Source organism: Heterocephalus glaber, unplaced genomic scaffold (assembly GCF_053883595.1).
Source record: "Heterocephalus glaber isolate CG9 unplaced genomic scaffold, H.glaber_assembly_v1.0 deba00001447, whole genome shotgun sequence".
Lineage (NCBI taxonomy): Eukaryota > Metazoa > Chordata > Mammalia > Rodentia > Bathyergidae > Heterocephalus > Heterocephalus glaber.
In genome coordinates, this window is record NW_028258299.1 from 3,218,865 (window position 1) to 3,242,496 (window position 23,632).

The window sequence follows — 23,632 nt, forward strand, 5'->3', positions numbered from 1 at the left end:
AAAAAAGTAGAGGCCAACTAACTGAATTAATTGACCAGAGCAAAACCAAACATAGTGGTTTGGTTAAATTCTTGACCCAACCTAATGCTTCACCTGAGTGAGCCTCCAGAGTAGCTTGCAAGCTCGGCAGGGACGAGGCTTGGGTGCTGCCCTGCAGGTCACCCTGCTGTCCCCGCCGTGGTGCGACCTTGCTCTCTGGGGTGATTAGCATTCATATCCGCACCTGGGACCGGCCAAGGCGAGCCACAGCCCCAGGCCCTCTAAGCACTGACTTCCGGTGCCTCCTCCTTCTCCCCAGCCCACGGGTTCTGGGGACTGTCACCTCTGCACCCCACCAGAAGCCCCAGCACTTGGCTGCTGGAGCTGGAGCCTAGGTATTCACTGCTGCTAAAAAGATGCAGAGTTTATGTGGAGTTTAGTGAGAAGCAAAAATCTAATAATCCATATTTCTAAAATAGAAAAAAATACCTTGAAGCAGAACACAGCAGGAGCAGATGGCACTTCTGCGGCCAACGAGAAGGTGTCTGTAAGAGCCAGGGTCCCTGGACCTCGGGGCCTCAGGCAGCAGCAGCCTGTCAGAGCACCGCTGCCCACAGCTGTCCCTGCGGTCACTGCTGTTCCAGAGGTCCTCAACCAACAGCATTGTCACCTCCAAAACATCAGCTCACCTGAGAGCTGAGCTTCTGGGGCCTCCTTGCTTGGAAGATGTTAGATAATTTCTGTCAGCTTAAATGGTCACATCTGTCAAAGGGGACTCAAAGCCAAAACGTTGGTTCTGTTCTGCCAAAAACTAGGCATGGCTACCTGGTTTTCTAGAGTCAAACTCTGCTGCGGGCAGGGTCTCCTCAAAAGAGAAGGGCAAATGCGAGCTGACCACGACCTGGCATGGGACATGTAGCCCACAGCCCCAGGGCCACTGCCTTTTCATTTCTGGGAGCTGAATGGGAGGGGAACCTTCAAGAAGGCACTGGAACTTCCTGGAAGACACTGGAATCTTCAAGAAGACACTGGAACCTTCTAGAAGGCCCCGGAGCTTCAAGAGGACACTGGAACCTTCAGGAAGACACTGGAACCTTCTAGAAGGCCCTGGAACCTTCCATCAGGAAACCATGGCTCTGGCCACTCACACATTCAGCCTCCTGAATAAAGAGGCTGCCCAGCACCATGACTGGCAGGAGGAACTGAAGAGTCAGTCACACCCCACCTGGTGAGTAGAGCTATGCACAGGAAGATCAGGAGTCAACTCTTGCTCACTGTGACTTGGTTAGTCTGGTATGGCCAGGACTCGGGAGCGTCCTCATGACTCAGTGTCCTGGGAGAGACAAGAAGGCAGGTAAACAGGTGCACACAGACTGAGGCAGGGCCGGGGAAGGCCAGGTGGGGCGGGAGAGCAGGACCAGCTGGAGCTGAGTGACGAGCCACCCAAGCCCTTGTGGCTGATGGCAACAGCACCCCTCTGGAAGCCCTGGCCAGCTAGGGGGCCAGTGCTTAGGACTGAGAGGAACGTGGTGGCTTGGCTGGGCCACTCGTGTTCATGCCATCCGCAGGCAGATGGGGGTACGCGGGCCTCCCCCCTCCTTGCAGCCCCTCTTCCTCCGTGGGTTCTTGTGGCCTTGTCCCCCTGGTGGCCTCAGGATCTGCAGCAGCAGAGCAGGCCTTGCTAAAGGTCCAGGTCACACCTGCCCTAGTCTAGTGATCAGAGCGGCTAGGTCCAAGGGTGGGGACACAGGCTCACCCCGATGGAGGCTGCTGGGGAAGCTTGGCCACACTTGTGACCTGTCATGGGACATTTCCATCTTAGTCAGGCACCTGGCAAGGTCTCTAGGTAGCAAACCACAAGGTGAAAAGAACTGGCCCCGACGGAAGTTTCCAGGTAGGGCAGAGGAAGGCAAGGACCTCAGAGATGGGGTGTGAGTTGAGGCAGCAGAAAGGGTGAGGATTGTCACCAGGCTCACATGGGATTCAGGCAGCAGCAAAGGCCCAGCAGGACCAGGCAGGGTGGCACCTGACCCCGCATCACCTGACAACATCCAGCCACAGACAGTGAATGAAGACGCCCCGACTAATGAGAGACAAGAGCTGTGAGGAGCAATGTCAGAGGAGGGGGACAGGCAGGCCTCTCAGGGGAATCCAAGCTCACTCCTGACTAAAGCCTGGAGCAAGCCTCATGGGCAGGTGCAGGGCAGCACTCCAGGCAGAAGAACCTGCACATGCAAAGGCCCTGGGATGGCACCCACTGGACATACTCAAAGGGTAGACAGAAAAGGATAGCCAAAGCCACAGCACAAGGGGTGGACTCAGTGGAGATGAGGCAGAGAGGTAGCTGAGGGCCTGGGGCCTGTTGCAGGCTCTGACTGAATAAGCTGGGAGCCACCGAGACTCCTCCATTTCCCGGGACAGCAACAGGGTGCTCTGGCTGCCACAGGGCTCGGGATAGGTCAGAGACAGGCTCAGGCCCATGGCCCCATCCCTGAGGGTGGTGCCAGGTGCAGCTGAGAGGGAGGTTTATTATGGAGCGCCAACTTTGCTGATGCTGACTGTGGCCTGCCAGCTCCCAAGCAGGCCTGGGGTGGTCCAGGCGGGGAGGGCAGGCCAGCTCTCCAGCCCAGCCAGTTGGGCAGGCAGTTGGTTTCTGGGGGAGATGGGAAGCCCCTTCCTGGGGTGGCACCTGCCTGGGCTGCATGGGGCCGTGTGGCTCCAGGCAGAAGTGTCTGACCTCCGAGTCTTGAGCCCTGAGGACCTCACAGCTCTGAGCGTCTTGTGAAGGCTCCAGGTCCCCTGCCACGAAAAACCCTATACACACGGAATTTTACACATAGAGTCACAAATCCCGGGCTCCCGTTTGAAAGAGAAAGGGGGGATCTTGTTTGCACAGGGCGCCCCAGCTCTCAGAATTCTCCTGTGGAGAAGCGATGCTTCACTGTGTCACAGTGAGCAGCCACGGGCAGTGTGGAGGATGGAAAAAGATCCCTTGGAGATGAGACTTAGCTCAGTCCCCGAGAGGCCCAGAGGGGCTGCTCCTCACCTGAGAGCACCCAGCCATCAGGAAGTCTCTGGAGAAGAAAAGCCACCGCGCCAAGAACTGTCTGGCTTTTATTTAGAATCTCAACGTGAGAGCGAAAAGCAGGAGAAACGCAGTTTGGGCATAGAGCTGTCTCACGCTCAGCCGTCTTTCTTGGGGAAAGGGGAAGGACGTGGCCAGACGCAACATACTTCACTAATCTAAGCTTTTTGTTTAACCATTTGATTCTCATGGAGCCTGTGTGCTTTTGCCCCACGGTTTAATTATCTGTGTGCTTTTGCCCTGCATTTGAACTATTCATTCCTTGCCAAGTCCCTTACATCAGTGCACGGTTACTACAAGGCTAAATTCTTGTGATGAAATTCATCTTTACAGCCTTGCGTCACAGACCAATACCTGATGATGGCTGGCAGCAGGTGATGGACAAGAGAGGCCGTGGTGGCCCCTTCGTGCAGCCTGGGGTCCCCTGTGGCCAGAGGTGGCCACGCTGGGGCTTTCTCTACAGGACCGAAGCATCACGCTGTTGGTGGAGGCATTCCTTAGATTCACACGGGCCCTCCCCTCCCAAGGCTTGGATTTGCTGGCTATGTGGATATCTAAGGGCTACTGGGGGGCTGTGAGGCCCCCCAACCCCTTCAGTTACTTTCCTAGGGCTGGCACAACAAACTGCTGCAAAGTAGGTGGTTTAACAACAGAACTTTATTTTCCCACAGTTCCAGAGACCAGAAATCCCAGATTGAGGGGTGGAGGGCTGGGTCTCTCTGGAGGCTTGGAAAGTGCCCATCGAGGCCTCTCCAGCTTTAAGCTGCATCTGTCCCAGTCATCTGATAACTGCCTTGTCTGCGTGTCCCCTCCTGTCTCCTGTGTTTCCAACCAGCTGGGGGTTCTCTTGTTCAATTCAGAGAGAAATCATAAATTGTCAAGTGCAGCTCCTTTAACGTTAGCAGCTCCAGGCTTTTGGTTCCAGTAGCTGCCAGCTGTTAGTGTCACAGCTGTAAGCTTTGAGTGCCAGCACCTCTTAGCTCTTAGTGTCATAGCTCTTGATGGCTCCTGGCCTCAGCAGCCCTGCTCATGGCCCCCAACACCATTCTAGAGCTCTTCCAGCAGCTTGTGCTGTTCTCTGGGGTTCTCCACCACTCATGGCAGGGCCCTGATGGTCTGGGATCCTTGTTCTGCCACTCTCTGGAGCTCTTCGGGGCAGAGTTCTTGGTGTCAGCAGCTCTTCTTAGTGCAACCTGCTGGTCTCACTCTACACAGGATAAAAATCCTGAGCGGGCAATAGGATGAGCCAAGTGAAGCTCTCCAGGGACTCATGCTGCAGTACAAGGGGTTAAAGGCACAAGAGGAAGCCCTGTAGGCCCTTCCCAGAAAGAGTGTAGAGGATGGGCTCACACACACGGTGCTCCCTGCATTTTATGGACCTACCTGGGGACTTTGGAAGTAGTGACAAAGAGGGGAATGGGACATCTGGAGGCTGGTGGGCGGAGTCATCTGGGAAAGTTCTGTTCCAAGCCTGCCTCAGCCAGAGCAAACCTCTCCTGGAGCACCCTGGGGCATCTAAGACACCTCTGCTGTCATGGTGACAGCTTGGCCCAACTGCGAGAGAAGCAGTGGCTTGACTGACAGCTTCTGCATTTCTGCAGAAATAGTGGGGATAAAATCACACTTACCACTGCTTTTGAGGGAACTCCAGGAGAGGCTACTGTGGTCACCATGACCCTCTGAGGCTCAGGGATTTCGGGGATAGCAGCAATGGCCCCTGGTCCTCCCCATCTTTGCCCTGTTGAGCACCAGTTTTCAGCCATTCCATAGAGAGGCAGCAATGGTGGCCCAGAGTGACAGGGGAATCACTGCAGTCAGCCAAGAATGCAGCTCCTGTCAGTGCAGCATAGAGGATAGCTCCCAAAGCAACAATGGTGGTGGCAGGAAGACACTGGGGCTGGTGGCCCCATGCTACCCTCAGGGAAGCAAGGACGAGTAAGGGGACAATGTGACAGCTGTTGGTGAGACCACACCCCCTCCAGCAGTCCAAGGGAATAGGGGAGAGTGAGGTCTCATTTCCTTCTCTCTCCTAAGAACATTCCTTAGGTTGTGGGACCTCCCTAACGCAATGAGATTCATTTTGATCCCTCCTTTAATGACATCCACAAAAACCTTGTTTCCCAAATAAGGTCACTGTTACATCTAAAATGTCCCCCAAAACCTCATGCACTCCCAGGTGGGGCTTTTGGGAGGTGGCTGGTTCAGGGGTGTGTGATACTGGATCATGGGTGCATGATAACTGGATTAGTCCGCTGATTGGATTACCACAGTTCTGTGTGTGGATAATGGGAAGGCCCACCCCGGGGATGGATGGAACTAACCAATGGGTTTATAGTCTGAATGGAAGAAAAAGGGAAAGGAAGACTCACTGCTCGCTTCCTGCCTACCCTGCCATGGACTGTTTCTCTCCTCTGCTATGTTCCTCGGCCATGCTGCCCTGCCTTGGAACCAAACAACAATGGACCAAAACCTCTATAAATTCTGAGCTGCAATAAACCTTGCCTCCTTTAACTTGTGGGTGTTAGGTATTCTGTTCCAGCAACAAGAAAGCAAGACAGTCATTCTGGGGTTCTGGGTGGACACATTTTAAGGGGACACTAATCAACCCCTGTAGATAGGGGATGGGGTGAACATTCCTCAATCATCGATCCTCCAACTTGCAGGCAGCTTCGAAAGCTCCCACAACAGCCTTATCAAGGCCAGGGCAGCAAGGGAACATGGCCAATTAGTCCAGGTGGGCACCTGGGCATGGAGAGAGGGCTCAGGGCTCACAAGGGTCCTGAGGACCAGCTCAGGTCACCAGTAGATGGCCCTAAGATTGCAACAGCAGGTGGGGCTCCAGCCCCTTCCTGGGCAGGAAGGGTGCCCACATTCTGCATCTGCACAGCCACCCAGTGGACCACGCAGTCTGTCCCCACTGTGCTGAGGCCACAACAGACATAAGCCAACTATTCCTGCCCCGAGGCCCTGGGTCAGAGCTCAGCACATCCATCAGTCCCTGGGAAGGGAAGCACTGCTGGGGACACATAATGACTGTTTTCCCAGCCTCTTGTACTCTAGAATAACAATTTTTAAAAAGTGCTTTAATTTATTTCTAAATGGAGACAAACAGCATTAAATCACATCAGATGTGAGAAAGTAAAGCAGCTCATCTGGCTTTCATTTGACTCCATTTAGCTAAACGCAGCTTTCAGCAGAGTGGGAGGAGGGAGGAAATAAAATACTACACCAGAAACGCCCTTGATGGAGATGATAAGGCTCCTTTGAAAGATGGCCTCCCTTTGTGCAAGGAGAAAGCTGCTCAGCTCCAGCCTTATCAGGCTCCTGGTGGAGGCAGGGAAGCGAGGGAGAGGGGGTGCTTCCTTGCAGCTGCTTTCTCATGTAAATCACCTGAGTGAATTGCAGCGCTGGTCCATGCTAAGCATCCTCTGAGAACATTTCAGGGTTCACAAGGAAGGGGCAGGCTGTCCTCTGCAGCCTAGAGCACACAGCAACCTTAGCCTGGGGTCTTGTGCCCAGGAGACGAGCCCCCACCCCAATGCCTCTCCACGTGCAAAGGCAAAAGGACACCCAACGTCACACCCAGCTCCAGCCCCAGCACAAGAGGGGAGTGCACGGCGCCCAGGCCTAGGCCCTGCCCAGGAGGATGCCATGGAGGAGGATGGGCCAGAGAGGGGGATGAGGGGGCAGATCAGGCCTGGGAGGGAGCGAGCGGGACACAGGCTGCTGACTGAGGGCTGGGGTCAGGGCCAGAGGAGACTCCAGAGCCTCCAGCCCTGGCACCTGCTCTCCCATGCTCAGCCTGGCACCGTCTCTGGTCTGTGCCCTCGGCCCTCCTGGCTGTTCTCAGCCTTTGTTGCTCCTCTGCCCCTCCCTCCATCAGCTGCCCAGAGAGGACTCCAAGTCCTAACACCGACATCTGGGCTTCTTCACACCCAACCTCACTTTTCCATTAGCCTTCAGTGCCGCCTGACAGGACACAGCGTGCCCCCTGGTCCCTGCCTTGGGGTCCCCAAAGGCCAGTTCTGGGGGGACAGACGAGGCCCATCTCAGGAAGACACCCTGCCCTCCAGGCCGGGCCAGATGAAGCAGCGAGCAGTGCCAGGTATGGCAGGAGCGCGGCTTCAGCTAAGGTGCTTGGGCCAGGCCATTGCTCCCTCGTGGGCATGAGTGCTCCCTCATCAGCCCAGTGACACTTGTGTTCTGCCCACAGGGAGCTCGCTGCCCCTAGCCCACCTTGGAGGGACTTGGCCACCTGCTCCCCAAGCCTGGAACACTGTCTCCCTTGGGTGCCGTGGCTCCTGCTCATCAGGGTGGTAACAATGCTCCCACACAGACACCACAGTGCCACACTGTCCTGCAGGGCAAGTCCAAGTGACAGTGTGAGTGGCATTTCACCAAGGCACACATGGGAACATCATGGGCACCAACCTGGGGCATGAGAGCCTGAGCCCCTGCACGGCTGCTCTTCCAGTCTTGGCCAGATGAATAGTGGTAGGGGACTCCTGGGCCCAGGATCCGCCTCTCCAGGACAGACGCCCACCTGGCCACGAGGCCCACAGGGTCGGTGGTCCCCAGCCCAGCACCAGAAGGGGAAGAGGCACCGGTGAATTCCTGCTTCCTCTGCCCAGCAGAGCGGACGGCACCTTGGGAAGCATCTCTAGCAAGGATGAGACAGAGCCTGGGCTCCAACCTTTGGGATTGACACACACGCGAGGCCTCTCCCTGAGCCGCAGGGACAGACGGCCGGTGTCCCACTCGGGGCACCAACTGCCACCACTGACTGCCTCCCAGAGCGGAGCGTTGGTCACTGTGCACTGCCACAGGAACGCGAGCCCTGCGAGAAGCCAGCGCCCGGCACACTGGGGTCCGCACTCCCCAGTGCGGGGCCTGCCTGGGCTCTCGACTCTTCCTCCTCGGGATGCCAGGCTTCTGTGACCCAGTGGCAGCAGGAGACACTCGAGAGCGCTGTCAGGGCAGTGCGGGAAGCACAGTGTTTCTCTCAATAACTTATTAAAAACAAATGCAAAGTGACACTGCTGTAAAACACTACAGCAAATCATAGTTTATGTTCGTACAAAATCCAGTAAGAAAAATATAATTTTATCACTTAGGATGATTTATAAAATACATTTTGCTAAAAGCAAATCAAAACAAAGTTATAGACGGTGACGATCTCCCTGGGCTGGGGAGGGACAAAGTGGTTCTCATGCACACCAAGGGCAGGGCCACCACCGCCACCAGGGTTCACGCTCAGGCCTGGGATCTCGGCCCCATGGATGCGGGCAGTGTGAGCAGCAGCTCAGCTGGACGCAGCCGCCACAGAAACGACCAGGGGACACTTCCCCCCTCAGCCAGGCCCAGGCCCGGTGACAGGGCCCCAGCGCTCACTGGTAGGTGACCTTCACGCAAAAGGTCTCTTCGTTCTTGTCTTCATGGTCGTTGATATAGATCAGGATCTCTTCTTGCCCCGGCCTCCCACCTGGGGAGAACCGCAGGCCGATGGTGTAGGTCTCTCCGCCCCCCACCTGGAAAGAATGCAGAGCTGGGCCCAGCCATGCCGGCCTGCTCCTTGCTGGCCACTTCCAGATGTGTGACACAGGGTACACACGCTCCCAGCAGCGACTGTCACCCTCAGGGCATCCAGGGCCACCTGAGCTTCGGTGCCCAGAGGTCACCCCAGGCCTGAAAGGCGCAGCTCCTGATGTAGCTCAGTGTCCAGCACCCCAGGGGACCTGAGGCCCTGCCACCCCTCGGGAGAAGCTGCACCAACCTCCAGACTGACACTTTTGGACCGCCCTGGGCCTTGGTCCTTCCTGATGGGAAACGCTGAGGCTCCCAAACAGAGGAACTTCAGGACCCAGGCCCCTTGGCACAGCCTACCCCACACGTGCCCCAGGCCACTAGCGCGCACCTGGAAGGCATCCTCCCTGAACTCCAGCAGGTCCGGGCGGTCGCTGTGCAGGCGGTAGGCCCTCGGGGTCGGGTAGGGGTTGGTGTAGGTGATCCGCTTGTTAGCGCCCTTCCCTTCCCCCACTGCCATGGTGATCTCGAAGGCCTGGGGAGGAGGGCAGGAGAGCTGTAGCCATGCTCGCAGCCACTGGCACCGGGCCTTCCCCACTACTCTGAGCCAGCCTGGCATGCGCCCGGCCCAGACCCCGGGGCCCTCGGTCTGTGTAGGTGAGACAGAGCGCCCTCCGGTGCTGCCCTCCCACTAGCCACACGGAGCTGTGACACCCGGTGACTCCCTGTCGCTGACGTCACAGCAACGCCCCCGTGCCCTGGACCTGTGTGGCCCCTGTACGGACCTTGGAAATGAGTGGCTGGCGACAGGAGAGGCACAGGAGCCAGGAAGCCACCAGCTGGTGGAAGTCCACATCAACCAGGTTGAGGCGCACGAAGCGGCTGCCAGCCCTGCGGGGCTGCACGCCCACATGCAGGTCCTGCACCCCATGGGGGGGCAGCAGGAAGTCACCTGCAGGGTCCATCTTCAAGGGCAAGACAATGGTCAGCACGCAGCCCCTCCGCTCCAGACAGCAGCCTCCCTGCGTCCAAGCCCCGCTCCCCGCTGAACCCACAGGTTTGACTCCTCGGCCTGGCAGGGGCCCAGACCTCAGGCCTCTACCTTCCCCGCCCCACCACGCCCTGGTTCCCACGCAAATCCCCGCTCAGAGCTGTCACAAGAACAGTCGGGCAGCACCTCGACAGCCGAGGGACCCGCGCCCTACGGTCCTACCTTCAGCTCCTGGGGGTGGGAGGCGAAGGCTCTCACTTTCCTGACAGTCTGCGTCCCCCGGAGGACAAGGGACAGGCGAGTCACCTGGCCCGCGACGCAGGAGACATCCACACGCTGCAGGGAGTGGAGGCAGACCTGCCACGTCTGCACGGGTGCCGCCAGCCAGCGATCCCTGCAGAGGGGAGACGAGGTCCACACCCGCCCAGGCCCCGGGCACCAGCCCAGCGCCGGGACTCCCAGGTCTACTGGAAGATGCTGCGGGGACACAGCCTCACGGTAAGGTGGTCACAAGGCCCATTCAGTGACCTGTTTGTGGCGTGGAGATGAGGGGGCGCAGCCCTCGCCCCTCCTCAGAAGCCATGCAGCGAACCTCCAGGCCCCGGTTTTAAAGGCCTGTGAAGGGCTGGGAAACAGAGCTCCGAGGACAGTACAGGGGCTGCACTGGGGACTCAACCAGGAGAGAGAATTCCAGGGACCACTCGGTCACCACCTTCAGGTGCACAGGAGCAGCCATGCAAATCCCCCAAGGGCTAAAAGGAGAGCCATGGTCCCTCCCGGCCCTGGCTGGGCACAAGTCGGCTTGCCCTTCCACTGGAGGGCTCGAGGTGCAACCCACGTCCCTCTGGCCACCTGTGCCACCCTGGAGCTGGGGATGGCCCCTCCGGGCCCTGGGCCCCAGCCCTCAGTGCAGAGACGCAGGCTGTGGCTCCAGAGCAAAGGCACGGTCACCTGCCCTGCATCTGGGACAGAATGGGACATGGGGGGGATGGCCCCTGCCCCCTCCCTCCCCCACCCCTCCCCCTCCCCCTCCCCCCCCAGCTGCCTGCTCTGCTGCGCTTGTGCACTTACGCATAAATGGTAACAAAGAAGTCTTTGATCTCGGGGCTGGGACCACTGGCCACCTTCAGAAACACATCCCGGGGTTCCCTGGGGCCCTGTGCACAGATGCAGAGCGTGTCGGCACCAGTGCCACCTCTCACTGGGTCTGGCAGGGCCCAGGCTGGGGGTCCTGGCAGCTGTGAGTCCCGCCCCTCCAGTGTGCTCACTCCTGCACTAGCGCCATTCACTGCTTTGTTCATTGCAAGAGAAAATCATTGGCTTCTTGATTTTATATTGATTTCAATAATTACATTCTACAGATTCTATCTGGCTTCCTAACCTGTCATAATACAATTATTGCTGTTATCCTTAGCACAATGGCAATTAATAAGCACCTTAATTGCCGTTTCTTAACATCTGACTGCAGAGAGCCGATCCGCCGGCAGAGAAAACAGGACTCGTTCGCGGAGCTCTCAGGGCCACGTCCAACACCCTCGGCATGGGAAGAAGTATGTCGCCCGATGCCAGGACAGGCGGCTGCCAGAGGCCGGAGGGGACCACTAGGGAGGACCCGCCTGAGGGGCCAATGGGACGTACCACATTCTGGGCCTCGCAGATGACATTTGGGTCGCTGCACCGCACGTGGACTGCTGGCTCCTCCCCTGGTCTTCCCACAGGAGCTCCTGGAACAGGGAGCGGGGACCGTGCCACCACCTTACCCCAGCGTGGCACGCATGCAGCGTGGCAGCTGCAGGGATGTGGACGAGGGTGCCACCTGACCCGCCACCCACAGGGGTGAGGACTAGGAAAATGGAAGTGGCCTCTAGGGCAGAGCTAGAACATGCTGAGCTGTCGTGAGGAAGCGGCGTCCCCAGCACAAGCCTCATGTCCCATGTCCCACGTGACTTGAGGAGTCACCAACATGCCAGCTCTGAGGCAGCACAAAGCGTCCATGTCAAGCTGCGAGAGCAGGTGGCAGGAATCACAGCCCCCTGTGGGGGTGGCAGCGCCGTGCTGCCTTTCGCTTTAGGGGAGACGGACGCCCGCTCCACTAGGCTGAACCCGACATTGCCAGCTGCAGGGACAAAGGCACCTGCCTGGAAGGGTGTGCCAGGGAGGCAGGCGGATGGCCTTCTTCAGGAAGGTGAGCTCCGGGTGGTAGAAGCGGAAGACCTGGTTCACCATGTGGGGCTGGGGCTCCACAGTCAGGCAGAGCACGGCCAGGGGCTTGCCGCCACTCACGCGGAACAGGACCTAGGGACAGCGGCAGCCCCGGTGTTAGGACAGGCATGCGCGCCTGTGGTGGCTTCTCTGTCTGAGCTAAGCTGGCAGGGGAAAATGTTCTTCCCAAAACTTCTGGGCACAAGGATGGGGTGGCTGGGGCTCCCCGCGCATTGAGAGGGAAGAGCTAGCCTCAGGCTTAGGCCAAGCGTGAGACAAGGAGCAGACAGCTCCCTCCGCAAAGCCGAAGCCAAACTCCACGGGAGGGAGTAAAGCAAGGCCTGCCTGGCGAAGTCTCCACTCAGACTTCACTGAGCTGTACTGGGGACAGGGAGTGGCCAGTGGCTGCCCGCAGGCCCTTGTCACCCAGCCCTGCCCCAAGCTCGAGCTCAGCCAGGATCCCTAGGGAAAGGTTCACCGAGTCCACACAGAGGACTCCTGGCTCACAGCACAGCCCGGGAACGCCAAGGACGTCCCCTCTGCCCCTTTACCTTGGCATGTTTAGTGGGCGTGGCACCAGACTTCCAGGGTGCTCCAGCATCCCTGCCCCGCTCGGCCCTCAGCTCGGTGGAGGCCTGCAAGAAGCCGGTCAGCACAAGCGGTCACAGTATGGACCATGGCGACCACCACCGTCTCCCTGACCAGCCTCGTCCAGCAGGCAGGAAACAGAGCAGTCTGTCAGGGACGCGTTTCAGGGATGGATTCAGGGTGGTCCCCACTCCACCTGCCGTCGCCTCTGTCCTGCGGCCTGGCCACATAGCCAGAGCTGCACAAGAGCTCAGGCAGAAGCTGCAACACGCACCCTGCACCCCACACACACCTGGTGAGGACCCCCCCACCCCAGGCCGAGTCTGCACGCGGCAAACGGGTGAGGGTGAGGCGCTGAACCTCTCCTCCCAGCCCTGCCCAGGTTTACAAGAGGAGCCGCTCCTTCAACCCTGTCCCCGCAGAAAAGGACCAGGATGGCGACACACAGGTGCAGAGAGCCTGCTGAGTGACAAGGGGACAACAGGGACTAAGGGACATGCCACCCCTGCAGACCTGGGGACGCTGAGACCGAGAACGGGGACGGAGGGTCCCACTCTGCCCATGCCCAGCACCTGTGCCAGCTCTGGTGGGCCCACGGAGAAGCTCTGGTACTTGAAGGGGACGTGGACGGTCTCCCGGGGGCGCAGGTAGAGCTGGGGGGTGAGGTCGCCGCGCAGGTGGAACACGTCCTCCTCCAGCGGCGTGTGCAGGCCGGCGGCGTCTTTGAAGTACCTCCACTCCCGGCTGTCCAGGATGAGGCTGCACCAGAGCACGGCGGTGAGGAGCCGCGCAGCCCCAGCGGGAGAGGACGGGCAGGGCGTGAGCAGACGCAGAGCTGGCCCCACCTGCCACAGACGCCCCGGTCAGGCCGGGCCAGGCCTCTCACCTGAGCTCGGGGTTGTCGATCTCGATGGACACCGTGTGCTGCGTGTTGTGGGGGTTTTTCAGGGCGAACTCAAAGAACTCGGCCGTGCCCAGCGTGGCGTAGAGCGTGTGCTGCGTGGTGATGGCCAGGCTCAGCAGGCTGGCGATGCTCTCCGCCTTGGTGCGCTCCCGGTAGGCGTCGATGACCTGCAGGTCCCGGGAGTGCTGCATACGCGCGCTCTGCTGGGCCTGTGGACACGAGGGCCCGCTGGGGACAGGCTGGGCACACGCCCCTCCCCGGGGTGCCATTTCTTCTGCTCCTTTCTTGGCCGTGCGGTTGGGGGGCGGGCCACTCCACTCCCAGGGCCTTAGCTGCCACTGGAGCAGGGCAGGGGGCCGCCTCCCCTCCCCCTGGAGGTCCCTAGCACCCTAGCACCACTGCCCCTGGGGGTGGGGTCTCCCCCATGCTCCCAGGAGGCCTCCCCGAGCAGCGCGCTGCCCTGTGAAGCGGTGGGCATGGGCTCTACCCTGGAGCCCCTGGGGCAGTTGCGGTGCTTCACACACAGGCAGCCCTGAGGTACCGAGACCCAGGGCTCCTCCTCAGCACCCTGCAGCTCCTTCCTCCTGCAAACCCCGGGTGCAAACTCTCTCTTCCTCACTTCCTTCTTTTTTTCCCTTCTAGTACTGGGGATTGAACCTAGGGCCTCTGCACTGAGCTACATCCCCAGCCCTTTATTTTTTCTTTTGAGACAAAAACCTCACTAAATTGTTCAACTGCCCAGCCTGGAATCAGACTTGTGACCCTCCTGCCTCAGCCTCCCAGAGCGCTGGGATTACAGGCGTGCACCACCCCACCCAGCTGCCCTGCCTTAGTTGCAAACTATTAAAGGGTCTATTTCGATGTGCAGAGAAACGAGGGGATCCTTCCAGTCAGAGTGATTACACGACCCAAGGCACGGGAACTCAGCCCGGGCCCTCAGGTTTCTTAAATCCTTGGCTCCGAGGGCTCCACCAAGCCAACCATGAGCCAGCTTCTCACCCTGGTGACTCAGAGTCCCGCTGTCCCCTCTCCTTGCACCAGGACTGGGTAGAGGGGGTGAGGGGACACAGCTCGCGAGGACCTGGCCTCTGGAGGCCTGTGCTCGGAGGCCCTCACCAGCACGGCCGTCCTGCGGCTGACGGGCTCCGCCCCCGACTCCTGCAGGCGCACAGACCGCATCCTCTCCAGCTTTCGCCTGCGCACAGCGTCCACCTCGCGGCCGCTGCTCCAGGGTCCCCGGCCGCCCAGCGCAGGGGTCAGCAGCATGGCGGCCAGCTCGCTGTCCACGTCGGCCAGCCTCTGCGCCTGGACCACGTTCCTCCCTGCCGAGGGCCAGATGAGGGGTCGGGGTGGTGCATGGCGTCCACGCTGTGCTAGCGGACAGGGCACCTGCACCCTCCTCCTAGGGCAGGCCCGGCTCTTCGACAGGTCTGCTCTGTGCAGCTCCGAGACGCGGCTGAAGATGGGGACTGGAGTCTGAGCTCCATGACGCCCCCCCCTGCCGGCCTCTCACTCAAAAGAGGTCTGATCCTGGCTGCCCGGGACCAAGGCCTCGGCTCGGGCAGCCCCTCCAGGGAGTCCCTGAACCCCCACTCCACACCTCCACCCGCCCTGCTCACTGGGCGGGGCTTGGAGCTCTCAGCTGCCTCCAGTGACTGGGTCCCCACGCCACCTCGTGCCCGGTGAGCTCGAGCTCAGGTCAGGAACCAGGCTGCAAGGGGCCCCTTGGCCTGGGCCTCCCAGCAGGGCCCCAGCTGACCCCGGGCTGCCTGAGCCCCAGGGCAGCCCCGATCCTCTGCGAGTGGCTCTACTCCAACCCAGGACACAGGAGAGGCGCTCAGCAGGTGAGCAGCCCTGCCCCACGCCTGTCCCCTCTCCCATACTGCTGGGGTCCCAGGAACTGTGCTCAGAGACAATACCACGTCCCAACTGACAGTCTAGGTAAGGTGGGTGATAGAGCGAGCACGCTAGCCTTGGGCCTGGTTCCCCCAGAACTCTGGCACCACCAGAAGTTTCCCATGGGAAGCCATGGATCCCCAGGCAGCTCCACTTCCGATCAGCAGGCATCCATGGCCTCCCAGAAGCCATTTCTCTCCCTGCGGCTCCCTCACCACAAGGACACAAGTGCCATCTCCAAGCCTCGCCTCTGCTCCATTTTAAAGCCATTTAATTGCTTTTTTGATGCTAGGAGCCAATTTAGACATCTTCAGTCACTGCCCAGGAAGAGCATTTGTGGTATTCGGGTGCAGCCTGGAATCAGGTTTGAGACGCCCATGCCTCGGCCTTGTGGAGGGGCTGGGAGGTTCAGGATGAGCTCAAGTGTTCGGAAAGCATCAGCCCCACGAATGCCTCTCCCGGCTCCAGTGGAACCGGAAATGAGGCTCCAGGGTGACCAAGCTCATGCCTGCTGAGAAGCAGGGCACACTGGAGCCTTCTTAACATTCTGCAGAACCTCTGGTCCCAGAGCCTCTCTAGAGAACGCCTCCCGGCCACTCCTCTCAGCAGGTCCTCACTGGTGCCGCCCCCTGGGGTCACTGAGCCCCAACCTGCACCCTCCGGATCACAACTTTCTGGGCTTGGGGATCCAGGTTCCCGTCCAAGCTCACCACCCTTCCCCACATCACTGGCCAGGTCACCTCGGCTCACTCCGCCTCACTCTATTTGACATTAGGATGAGGGCGGAGGCCCAGAACAGATGACATGCCTGGGTCATGAGTGGCCTGCTGCACCAGCTGAGCATGCGGCCCCTCTCCCTGAAGCCCCCAGGACCGGATGTGTGGGTCCCCGAGATTTAAGACAGGACGAAGAGGCCCTGTCCCCTCCAGCAAGCTGGAGCCCAGTCCAAGGCCAGTGGGGTCTGAGGCCCAGCCACACGACACAGCTCAGGCCAAGCTGGGATTCACATAGGCGCTGCCACATCTGGGGGAAGCTCTACCTGAAGAGCGCTTCCTACCTCTAATGCAAATGGCCTGTGGGCTCTTCAGTTTTAAGGGGACAGAAAATCTCCAGAGCTTCCCTGCTGTAGAAAGTATTTTCACCCACCCAGGTCTTTCGCTCCCAGACCCAAATCTTTCTTCCCCAAGCTCCGAAACTGGTTAGGAAACCAACAGGGAGTTTCAAACCCATGTTTGAAAATCAGTCCACGTTCGCCCTGACCTTTCCCTTGTTTCCCTTCTCTGTGGTGGCAGCAGAGCACACACAAGGCCACCAGCAGCACTGTGTCTCTGTGAAATAACAGCCAGCTGCCTGGTCCCCACATGGAGGGACACGGAAGTCTGCAGCCTACAGGACACAGGGCCACTGTCAGGTGCCCCAGATGCAGAGGGCGGTGGACCACACACACGCACACACATGCACACACATGTGCATATGTAAGCTTCCACCCCTCACACATGCAGTTTGCCACCACCCGTGTGGGCCAGCGGCACCCACTCACGTCTCTGGCTTCCCAGCGTGAGGAGGCTGCCCCCAGGGAAGCGGCTGGCTCCGTCGTTCGAGATGACCCGAGATCTGGACGGTGGCAGCGAGCAGGATTCTTTCGCTCTGCGTTCACATGCGTGACCTGAATGGGAAGTGCCTGGTGTGAGACCCTGAGTCCAAAGGGGCGCAGGCAGAATGGATCGGACCTCCGGGAGGTCTGGCCCGTGGTGCCATCGACCCCCTCAGACCACCAGTGACCCCTGTCCCTGCCTCGCTGCTCAGAACACATCTTGTAAGGAGAACAGCAAGATGTTTCTCCTGGATCCTTTCATCAGTAGGTTTGTACCCACTGCCGGCACTGAGTCGCCCCTTGCTCTCTGGCTCCCATGCTGTTCTGTCCTAATTACCATGCTGGGGGTCTCTGACCTGCAATCTCAGCCTCTTCTAGCAGAGGGCTGTTCAAGGTCAGGCCTGGCCACATGCACACCTGAGGGCAAAGAGCCTGCCCAGGTGTATTCCCACACAGCTGTCTCCCTAATGCAGGCAGCAGCACGGCCTCGGGACGGCACATCCACAGAGCAGACACCACCATGGCCACAGCTGCACCAGCTGGACGGGAGCGCTGTCCAGGAATATGCAAAGGGTCATGAACCCAGGGGGCGGTGCCCATCCCGCACACATGTCTGTGAGCACTCACAGTGACATGCGGGCTGTCAATTTCCCCAAGCCCATCAGGGTGGAGTCAAACACTCGCAGGCCTGGGGATCCTGGCATCTTTCTGGGCATCTCAGCAGCAGGAGCCCCTCCCTGCCTGCAGCTCTGCTGTTCTCAGGGCCAATGCAATGCTGGGTGTTCCGAGGCTATGTGCCTGTGCAGGCAGGGCACACCCTCCACCCAGCCCAGGAGCGGGGTGACAGCTCCAGCTGCCTGGCAGACGTATCTCCCTACAGCAGCTCTGACCTGAGCTGGACTGGGCAGGGTGCCATCCTCCCCAGGGAGCCCAGCAGGATGTCTCCTGGGGCCCTGGCCAGGCATCCTCAGCCCCTCCAGGCCTGAGGGAACAGTGGCCAAATTCCTGATTCTGAATGACAGCTGGTGACTTGAAGGCACAGGGGCAACAGCAGGCCATGCCCCCAGAAAGACTGGTATGTGCAAGCCCAGATGTGTGGGCAGGGGAGGCAGGCCCTGCAACTGCAGCACACAGAGCAACTCCAGCAAAAGCCTGGGGCCCACGAGCTGACGAGACAGCACGTGCAGGGTCCCTTCCGTCCAGGCTGGTCATCTGGGGTGCTCCCTGTGACTCTCCTCCCTGTCACACAGCCCTGCAACTGTCTCCTCCCCAGGTCCCTCAAAAATCACAGCTCCAAAGGCAACTCTGGAAGGTGCTGGTGCTCAGCTGCCTCCTCCAGCTGTTTCACGAGCCAGATGCAGATTCCCAGCCTGGGGCCTTCCCCAGGGGCACTGCAGGAGAAGAGGACAGACATCCTCTCAGACCCGAGGCTCCAGGAGCCTTGGGTGGAGCTGGAGCACGCCCAGACACGCTGGGAACACAGCTGGGGCGCAGCTCCGTCCACTGCCTCCCTGCAGGCTCCCACAGGCGTCACCCGCAGCCAGCACACACTCCCCAGGCTGATAGAGAAATAAAGACCACAACTCTTTTTTTTCTCAAAAAATGCAGCGTTTCCAGAGGAAGGCCAAGCACAGCGGTGTGGAGCACCTGTCCGTGGGAGCAGCTCTCCCGACCGCCGCATACAAGTCCCGTCCGGGCACTGCCTATCAGCCTCTGCTTCCCACGGGCTTATCTCTCTCTTGCAGGCAAAGTATGGAAATGACAATTTAAGATAACAGAGAACGGGGCCCATCTTTCTTCTGAAGATAAGATTTTAGGACCTGGAGTCACTGCACATCTGTGGACTGGTGCATTAAATACAAAATCACTGCTGCGGCCCAGGGAGCAGGACGCCCCGCACGCACGCACGCACGCACGCAGCTCCTGAGGAGCGTCTGCCCCCACACGAGGCTCATATTATTTCTTCGGAACCTAATTGAGTTTTGCTGTTTCCATATTGTCTATTTTGCGGCTGCCTCGGATTCTACATTTGTAAACAAGCAGGCAGAACCTCGGCCGGACTTAATGAGCTATGCCCCGCTCCACTGCCACCACGCGGCCCTGCCACCCTGAGCTGTCCCACGAGGGCAGCGGACGTGGGCCTCGGGCCTCTGGGATTGAAAACCGGGTGGGGTTCAGGGGAGTGGAAAATTCCCTGGTAAAATGACAGAGAGCCGAGTACCCTCCTCACAGACAGGGCTCCAGAAACTTCCAAGGACTCGGCCCCACTGCATCTTGCACTTTGCCTGCCCAGAAGCCCCCACGCATTTCTGAGCGCCCTCCAGGGAGGGGCAGCGGGTGTCACGAGGTCCAGCATCTCTGCCCCGGGTGGGTGCAGCAGCCCCTGGCTTTAGGCCGAGACGCCTCTGACCTCTCGATTGAGGAGTCCAGGACAGGACTGGCCCACCCACGCCCGCCCACAGCCAGACACCATCGACCCGAGGTCACAGTGCTCTGAGGAAACACTCCACTCGGCCGGGCCGCGCTGAGTGAATCCTGCTGGTTTCCCTCGTGTGCGTGACGCTCTGGGCTCCACTGCCCGGTGCTCCAGCTGGGGAACGCGTGGTCGCCACACTCACCCACGTTGGCCAAGGTCAGATGCAGCCGGCCCTGCACCACCGTGTGGACCCCGATGGGCTTGACACTGCCGAACCCAGACACCGGGGTGTCCTGCTCATACTCGGTGGCCACGACTTCCAGCTGGTGGGCAACCTGCACGGCTGGCCGGCCTTGGCGGAGGAGGTGCTGCGGAGGAGAGAGCACTCGTGCGACCGTGCCCCACAGCCAGGTGGCCCTGCAGGGGGACAGGGCCGGCGCCCAAGCCAGCGGGAAGGGCCGCGGAGATGGGGGAGGGGTGGGAGTAATCAAGAGGGACCCATGGCCAAGGCTACTTAAAAACCGAGTCTTTAACACAGGTCTTTCCCACAGACTCTAATAAAGAGCAGCTCCGCTCAACTGCACGGAGCTGCCTCCCCTGCCCACACATCGGGGCTTGCACGTGCCAGTCTTTCTGGGGAGGAGAGGCCATGGAAGGGACAACAGGACAGGCAGAGACCCTGAGCCTTGGGTGTCCAGGACCGAGACCCGGGCTGGACATGCAGGACAAAGCTGAGCCCGTGCTGGGCAGAGGCTGCAGACCAGGCCCGGTGCCCAGCAGAGCTGGGAGTCCAGGGAGGGTGGGCCAGACCAGGGGCCAAGCAGGGGCCAGAGCAGGGGCCCAGGGACCACACAGGGGCCAGAGCAGGGGCCCAGGGGCTGCACAGGGGCCAGAGCAAGGGCCGCGCAGGGGCTGCGGGGCTGGGGCAGATGGTGAGGAGCTCCATGCCAGGCGGGGCGGCCTAGGCAGGGTGAGCACAGAACACACATGACCCTGGCCACCAGGACTCTTCACCACATACATGCCCTCTGCATGTCACAGGCCATCGCAGACCTCTGCCTGAGCCCTGATTCGGGGGGACAGGGCGGGATCACGGGCTCCCGGCTGCCCTCTCTGGACTGAGTTCCCTGGCATGTTAACAGAAGATGGGGGCCCGATTAAGGTCCCGGTGTTTGCAATTCTTGCTTCTGTGTCTGGGAGCAGAGCCGCCCTGCCCTGAGCCCCCACGGAGGGCCTGGGGTTTCCTGTCCCCGGCAGCCTACTCGGCCAGCGATGCTCATGCACACTGCCCGCCCCACCAACTCCGTGTACCCCTTCACCCCCGAACACAAGAGGGTTCCTTCGGCCTAAGGCCAGGAGTTATAAAAAACAACGTTCAGCCTCACTGGGAAGCAAGGAAGTCAGAGTGAGAACAAGGCGTTGAGTGGTAAACGCAGGGGAGCCAGGACACCGCCCTCTTGAACTGGTCCTACGGGCAAGGGGGCCTCAACCACTTGGGGAGCAGAGCAGTGAGGAATGCGGGCTGGAGTCGGAACTGGCTAAGAACCCAGCTCCGATTGCACTTAGCGTGGCCTGGCTTCCAGCCCAGCATTGGGTGAAAGGACTCTCACAGGGGAGACCACCCTGTCCCCAGTGGGGATGGCAAAGAAGGACAAGGGCTGAGGGACAAGGCCAACCCCAGTGGAGACCACCGCCTTCTGCCTGGCTCCTCAGCACAGCACAGCATCAGGACCATGCTGGACACACAGCAGGGACAACGCCAGGGACCAGTCGGGAGGGAAGGCGGGAGGCACGTGGTACACATGGGGAGAAGGCGCAGAGATCCGGGGTCTCCCTGCTGCAAGGCTGCCAGGTTGGGGGGGCATGGCCAAGTCAGGCAGGCTGGAAGGGGACCAACACTGCCAGCCAGCGAGGCCAGTGTGGCTGGTCTCAGGGGGACATGCACCAAGCCCTCCCACTGGGCAGGAAGCTCACTACCTTCATTGGGACAGCGGCCGATCCAAGAAGGAGCAGCGAATCCCCGTCCCAGACGTCGATCTGCAACGTGTGCACGGCCAGGTAGCGGAGGAACCAGCGCTGCTCGCCTGGCTTCAGGAACTCGGGGCCCACTGCATACCTCAGCTGCAAGCCTGGGGGCCCTGCAGAGGAGGCCCCAGTTGAGTCTGGGAGTAACTGGAGTCATTTATCACCTTTACACTTTGAAGCAGTTTCTGCTCTGGTCATGATTACTAACTTCTGCTTCCGTCATGGCGACAGTTAATAAACACATTCATCAAAAACACCATAAAATACCCAAATTAACAAAACCAAGTGTGCATTTGGAAGACTACACTGCTTCCCCATACACACAGTGAAGTCCCACAGCAGGATTCCTGGCTTTCACCAACTCCTGGAAAAGTCTACGACGGATGGGAACAGGTGCCCTGATGAGACGCCAGGGCCAGAGTGGAGGGGGAAACGTAGCTACATCTGCTGTCCAAACTGGCAGGTTCACACACAGATACACACACAGCACACACACACAGCTCACAGAGACCCAGCTCTGAACCTGCCACGTGGGAAGCCTGCCCTAAGGTGGACAGACAGATGGACAGGGCGCACATGCTTCATTCTAAATTGGCAGAAACACCACTGAAAGCATCCCTAGGTAAAGCGCAGGGAACAGCGATGCTGGGAAACACATTCCAAACATTTTCCCTTTGCTGTCAGTAACGGCAGCTGTACTTAGGCAGGGCCCAGCCCCACCTCGGAGGGGGCACAGTCTGCTCCACCCGTTGGCTGGGGTCTGCAGAGCCTGGCCACAGACCAGGTGACAGTGCCTGCACTGGGGGGGGGGAGGGCAATGGCGGGGACAGGGCCACAGCCTGAGACCCAGGCCCAGCTGTGAGGGCTCAGGGCAGTGGGTGTGGAGGCCCAGGGGCCCCATAAGCAGCCTGAAGGACGATGGGCAGGGCCCAGGGGAGCTGGCAACACCGAGAACACCGCAGGCAGATCCCCAGGCCCCGCTGGCCGGCGCTGCACTCTCAGTGCCCTGCGCTCCAGGCCAGCGCCCAGCGCGCAGCACACATCCCGTCCCGAGGGAGCCCTGCACCGGCCCCTGGGGCACCAGCGCCCTGGGTCACGGAGGATGGGCCAGCACCGCCCGCCTCCACGAGGAGGACCCCAGCAGCACACGGGACCTCCATGGTGGCACCGGGTGGCGCTCTCTGCCCACCTTGCCCGCTGACCCTCCGCCCTCCCCACCAGCTGGCTGCCTGCCCCACCGCCACCTGAGCCCTCCCTTCCACGCTGCCACTCACTCCACACAGCCGGCCCTGCACGAGACCAGCACACACAGGGGCCCGGCTGTGACCGCAGGCGCACTGGGCATTGCCGAGGGGCGGGCGGCGAGGACTGCCCGGGGTGGCAGTCTCGGCCCCTAGGAGAGGCCTCCACTCCCCACTGCAGGCGCAGACGGCTGACTCCCTGTCGCAGGGGCAAACAGCTCTTCGGTGGCCGTGCCCGAGACCAGGCTCCCTACAGTCCGCCAAGTGCTGCCCAAGGGACCACACAGGACACCCACCCGCTCCCAAGCACCCTCAGCACCAAGAACGCGGCTCCGTCCTCCCCACACCTGCCACCCTCACAAACCACCGCTCTCAAACTCCTCCGGCCCTTCGCAGGCACCCACAGCCACGGGATGATGGACACTTCACAACGCTAACATCCAGCTGGGCGCTGTGGTGCACGCCTGTCATCCCACCACTTTGGGCGGCTGAGGCAGGAGGAGGATGACAAGCCCAGGCCCAGCCTGGGCAACTTGGTACTTAGCAAGATGGTGTCTAAAAATAAAAAGTACAGAAGGCCTGGGGATGCAGCTCAGTGCGAAGGCTCTAGGTTCAATCCCAAGTTCCAGGAAAAAAAACAAAACTAACACTTGTCATTGTGGAAGAGCTGTCAAGATCTACATAGCACATAAACTGGGGACCCGGGGATGCAGGGGAACGCAGCAATGGTGGGGAGCGGCCACCCCCATCCAAGGGCAGATCCAGTGAACAGGAAGTGAGCGAGTAAGGGTGCAAAAGACTGTGCCCCAATAACGCAGAATACATCTTTGCAAGTACATCTGCTACATTAATAAAAACCAACGGTAACTAGGTCACAAGGAAAACCTGAGTGCATTCCATAAGGCAGAAATGACACAAATGACGTCCTCTGATCACACTGCAATAAACTAGGAATCAGTGACAAAATTCTGAGAACAGTTACACAACTTACTCATAAACAACAATGTCAAAGGGCAAACACAATCCTAGAAGATTTTCCACAGGCGACCATGATGAAAATACAACTTGTCAGAATCAACGAAACACAAAGCAGTCATCAGGGGAGCTCGCTCCCCTGACCACTGTGAACACAGGGACCAGATGCAGGCACTACACAGCTAGAGAAAACCAGGCCCATCATAATAAATA

The 23,632-nt window shown here is 59.8% G+C and overlaps 1 protein-coding gene across 8 annotated transcripts in view; it reads right to left on the reverse strand.

The window, feature by feature from the left end:
- Positions 1-8,106: 8,106 nt before the first annotated feature.
- Positions 8,107-23,632, reverse strand: part of Nphp4 (nephrocystin 4) — a 101,499-nt gene continuing 85,973 nt past the window's right edge. For all 8 annotated transcript variants that reach the window (XM_087214589.1, XM_013065202.3, XM_087214588.1 and 5 more), the window contains 14 exons: positions 21,156-21,316; positions 19,381-19,546; positions 16,709-16,834; positions 14,389-14,594; positions 13,255-13,481; positions 12,941-13,127; positions 12,332-12,415; positions 11,717-11,873; positions 11,217-11,302; positions 10,650-10,735; positions 9,801-9,972; positions 9,373-9,552; positions 8,979-9,122; positions 8,107-8,592 (listed from right to left, as the gene is read on the reverse strand). In XM_087214589.1, coding sequence (XP_087070715.1) covers positions 8,452-8,592; positions 8,979-9,122; positions 9,373-9,552; positions 9,801-9,972; positions 10,650-10,735; positions 11,217-11,302; positions 11,717-11,873; positions 12,332-12,415; positions 12,941-13,127; positions 13,255-13,481; positions 14,389-14,594; positions 16,709-16,834; positions 19,381-19,546; positions 21,156-21,316 — 2,123 coding nt within the window. In that variant the 3' untranslated portion in view covers positions 8,107-8,451. The remainder of the gene's footprint in view (positions 8,593-8,978; positions 9,123-9,372; positions 9,553-9,800; positions 9,973-10,649; positions 10,736-11,216; positions 11,303-11,716; positions 11,874-12,331; positions 12,416-12,940; positions 13,128-13,254; positions 13,482-14,388; positions 14,595-16,708; positions 16,835-19,380; positions 19,547-21,155; positions 21,317-23,632) is intronic.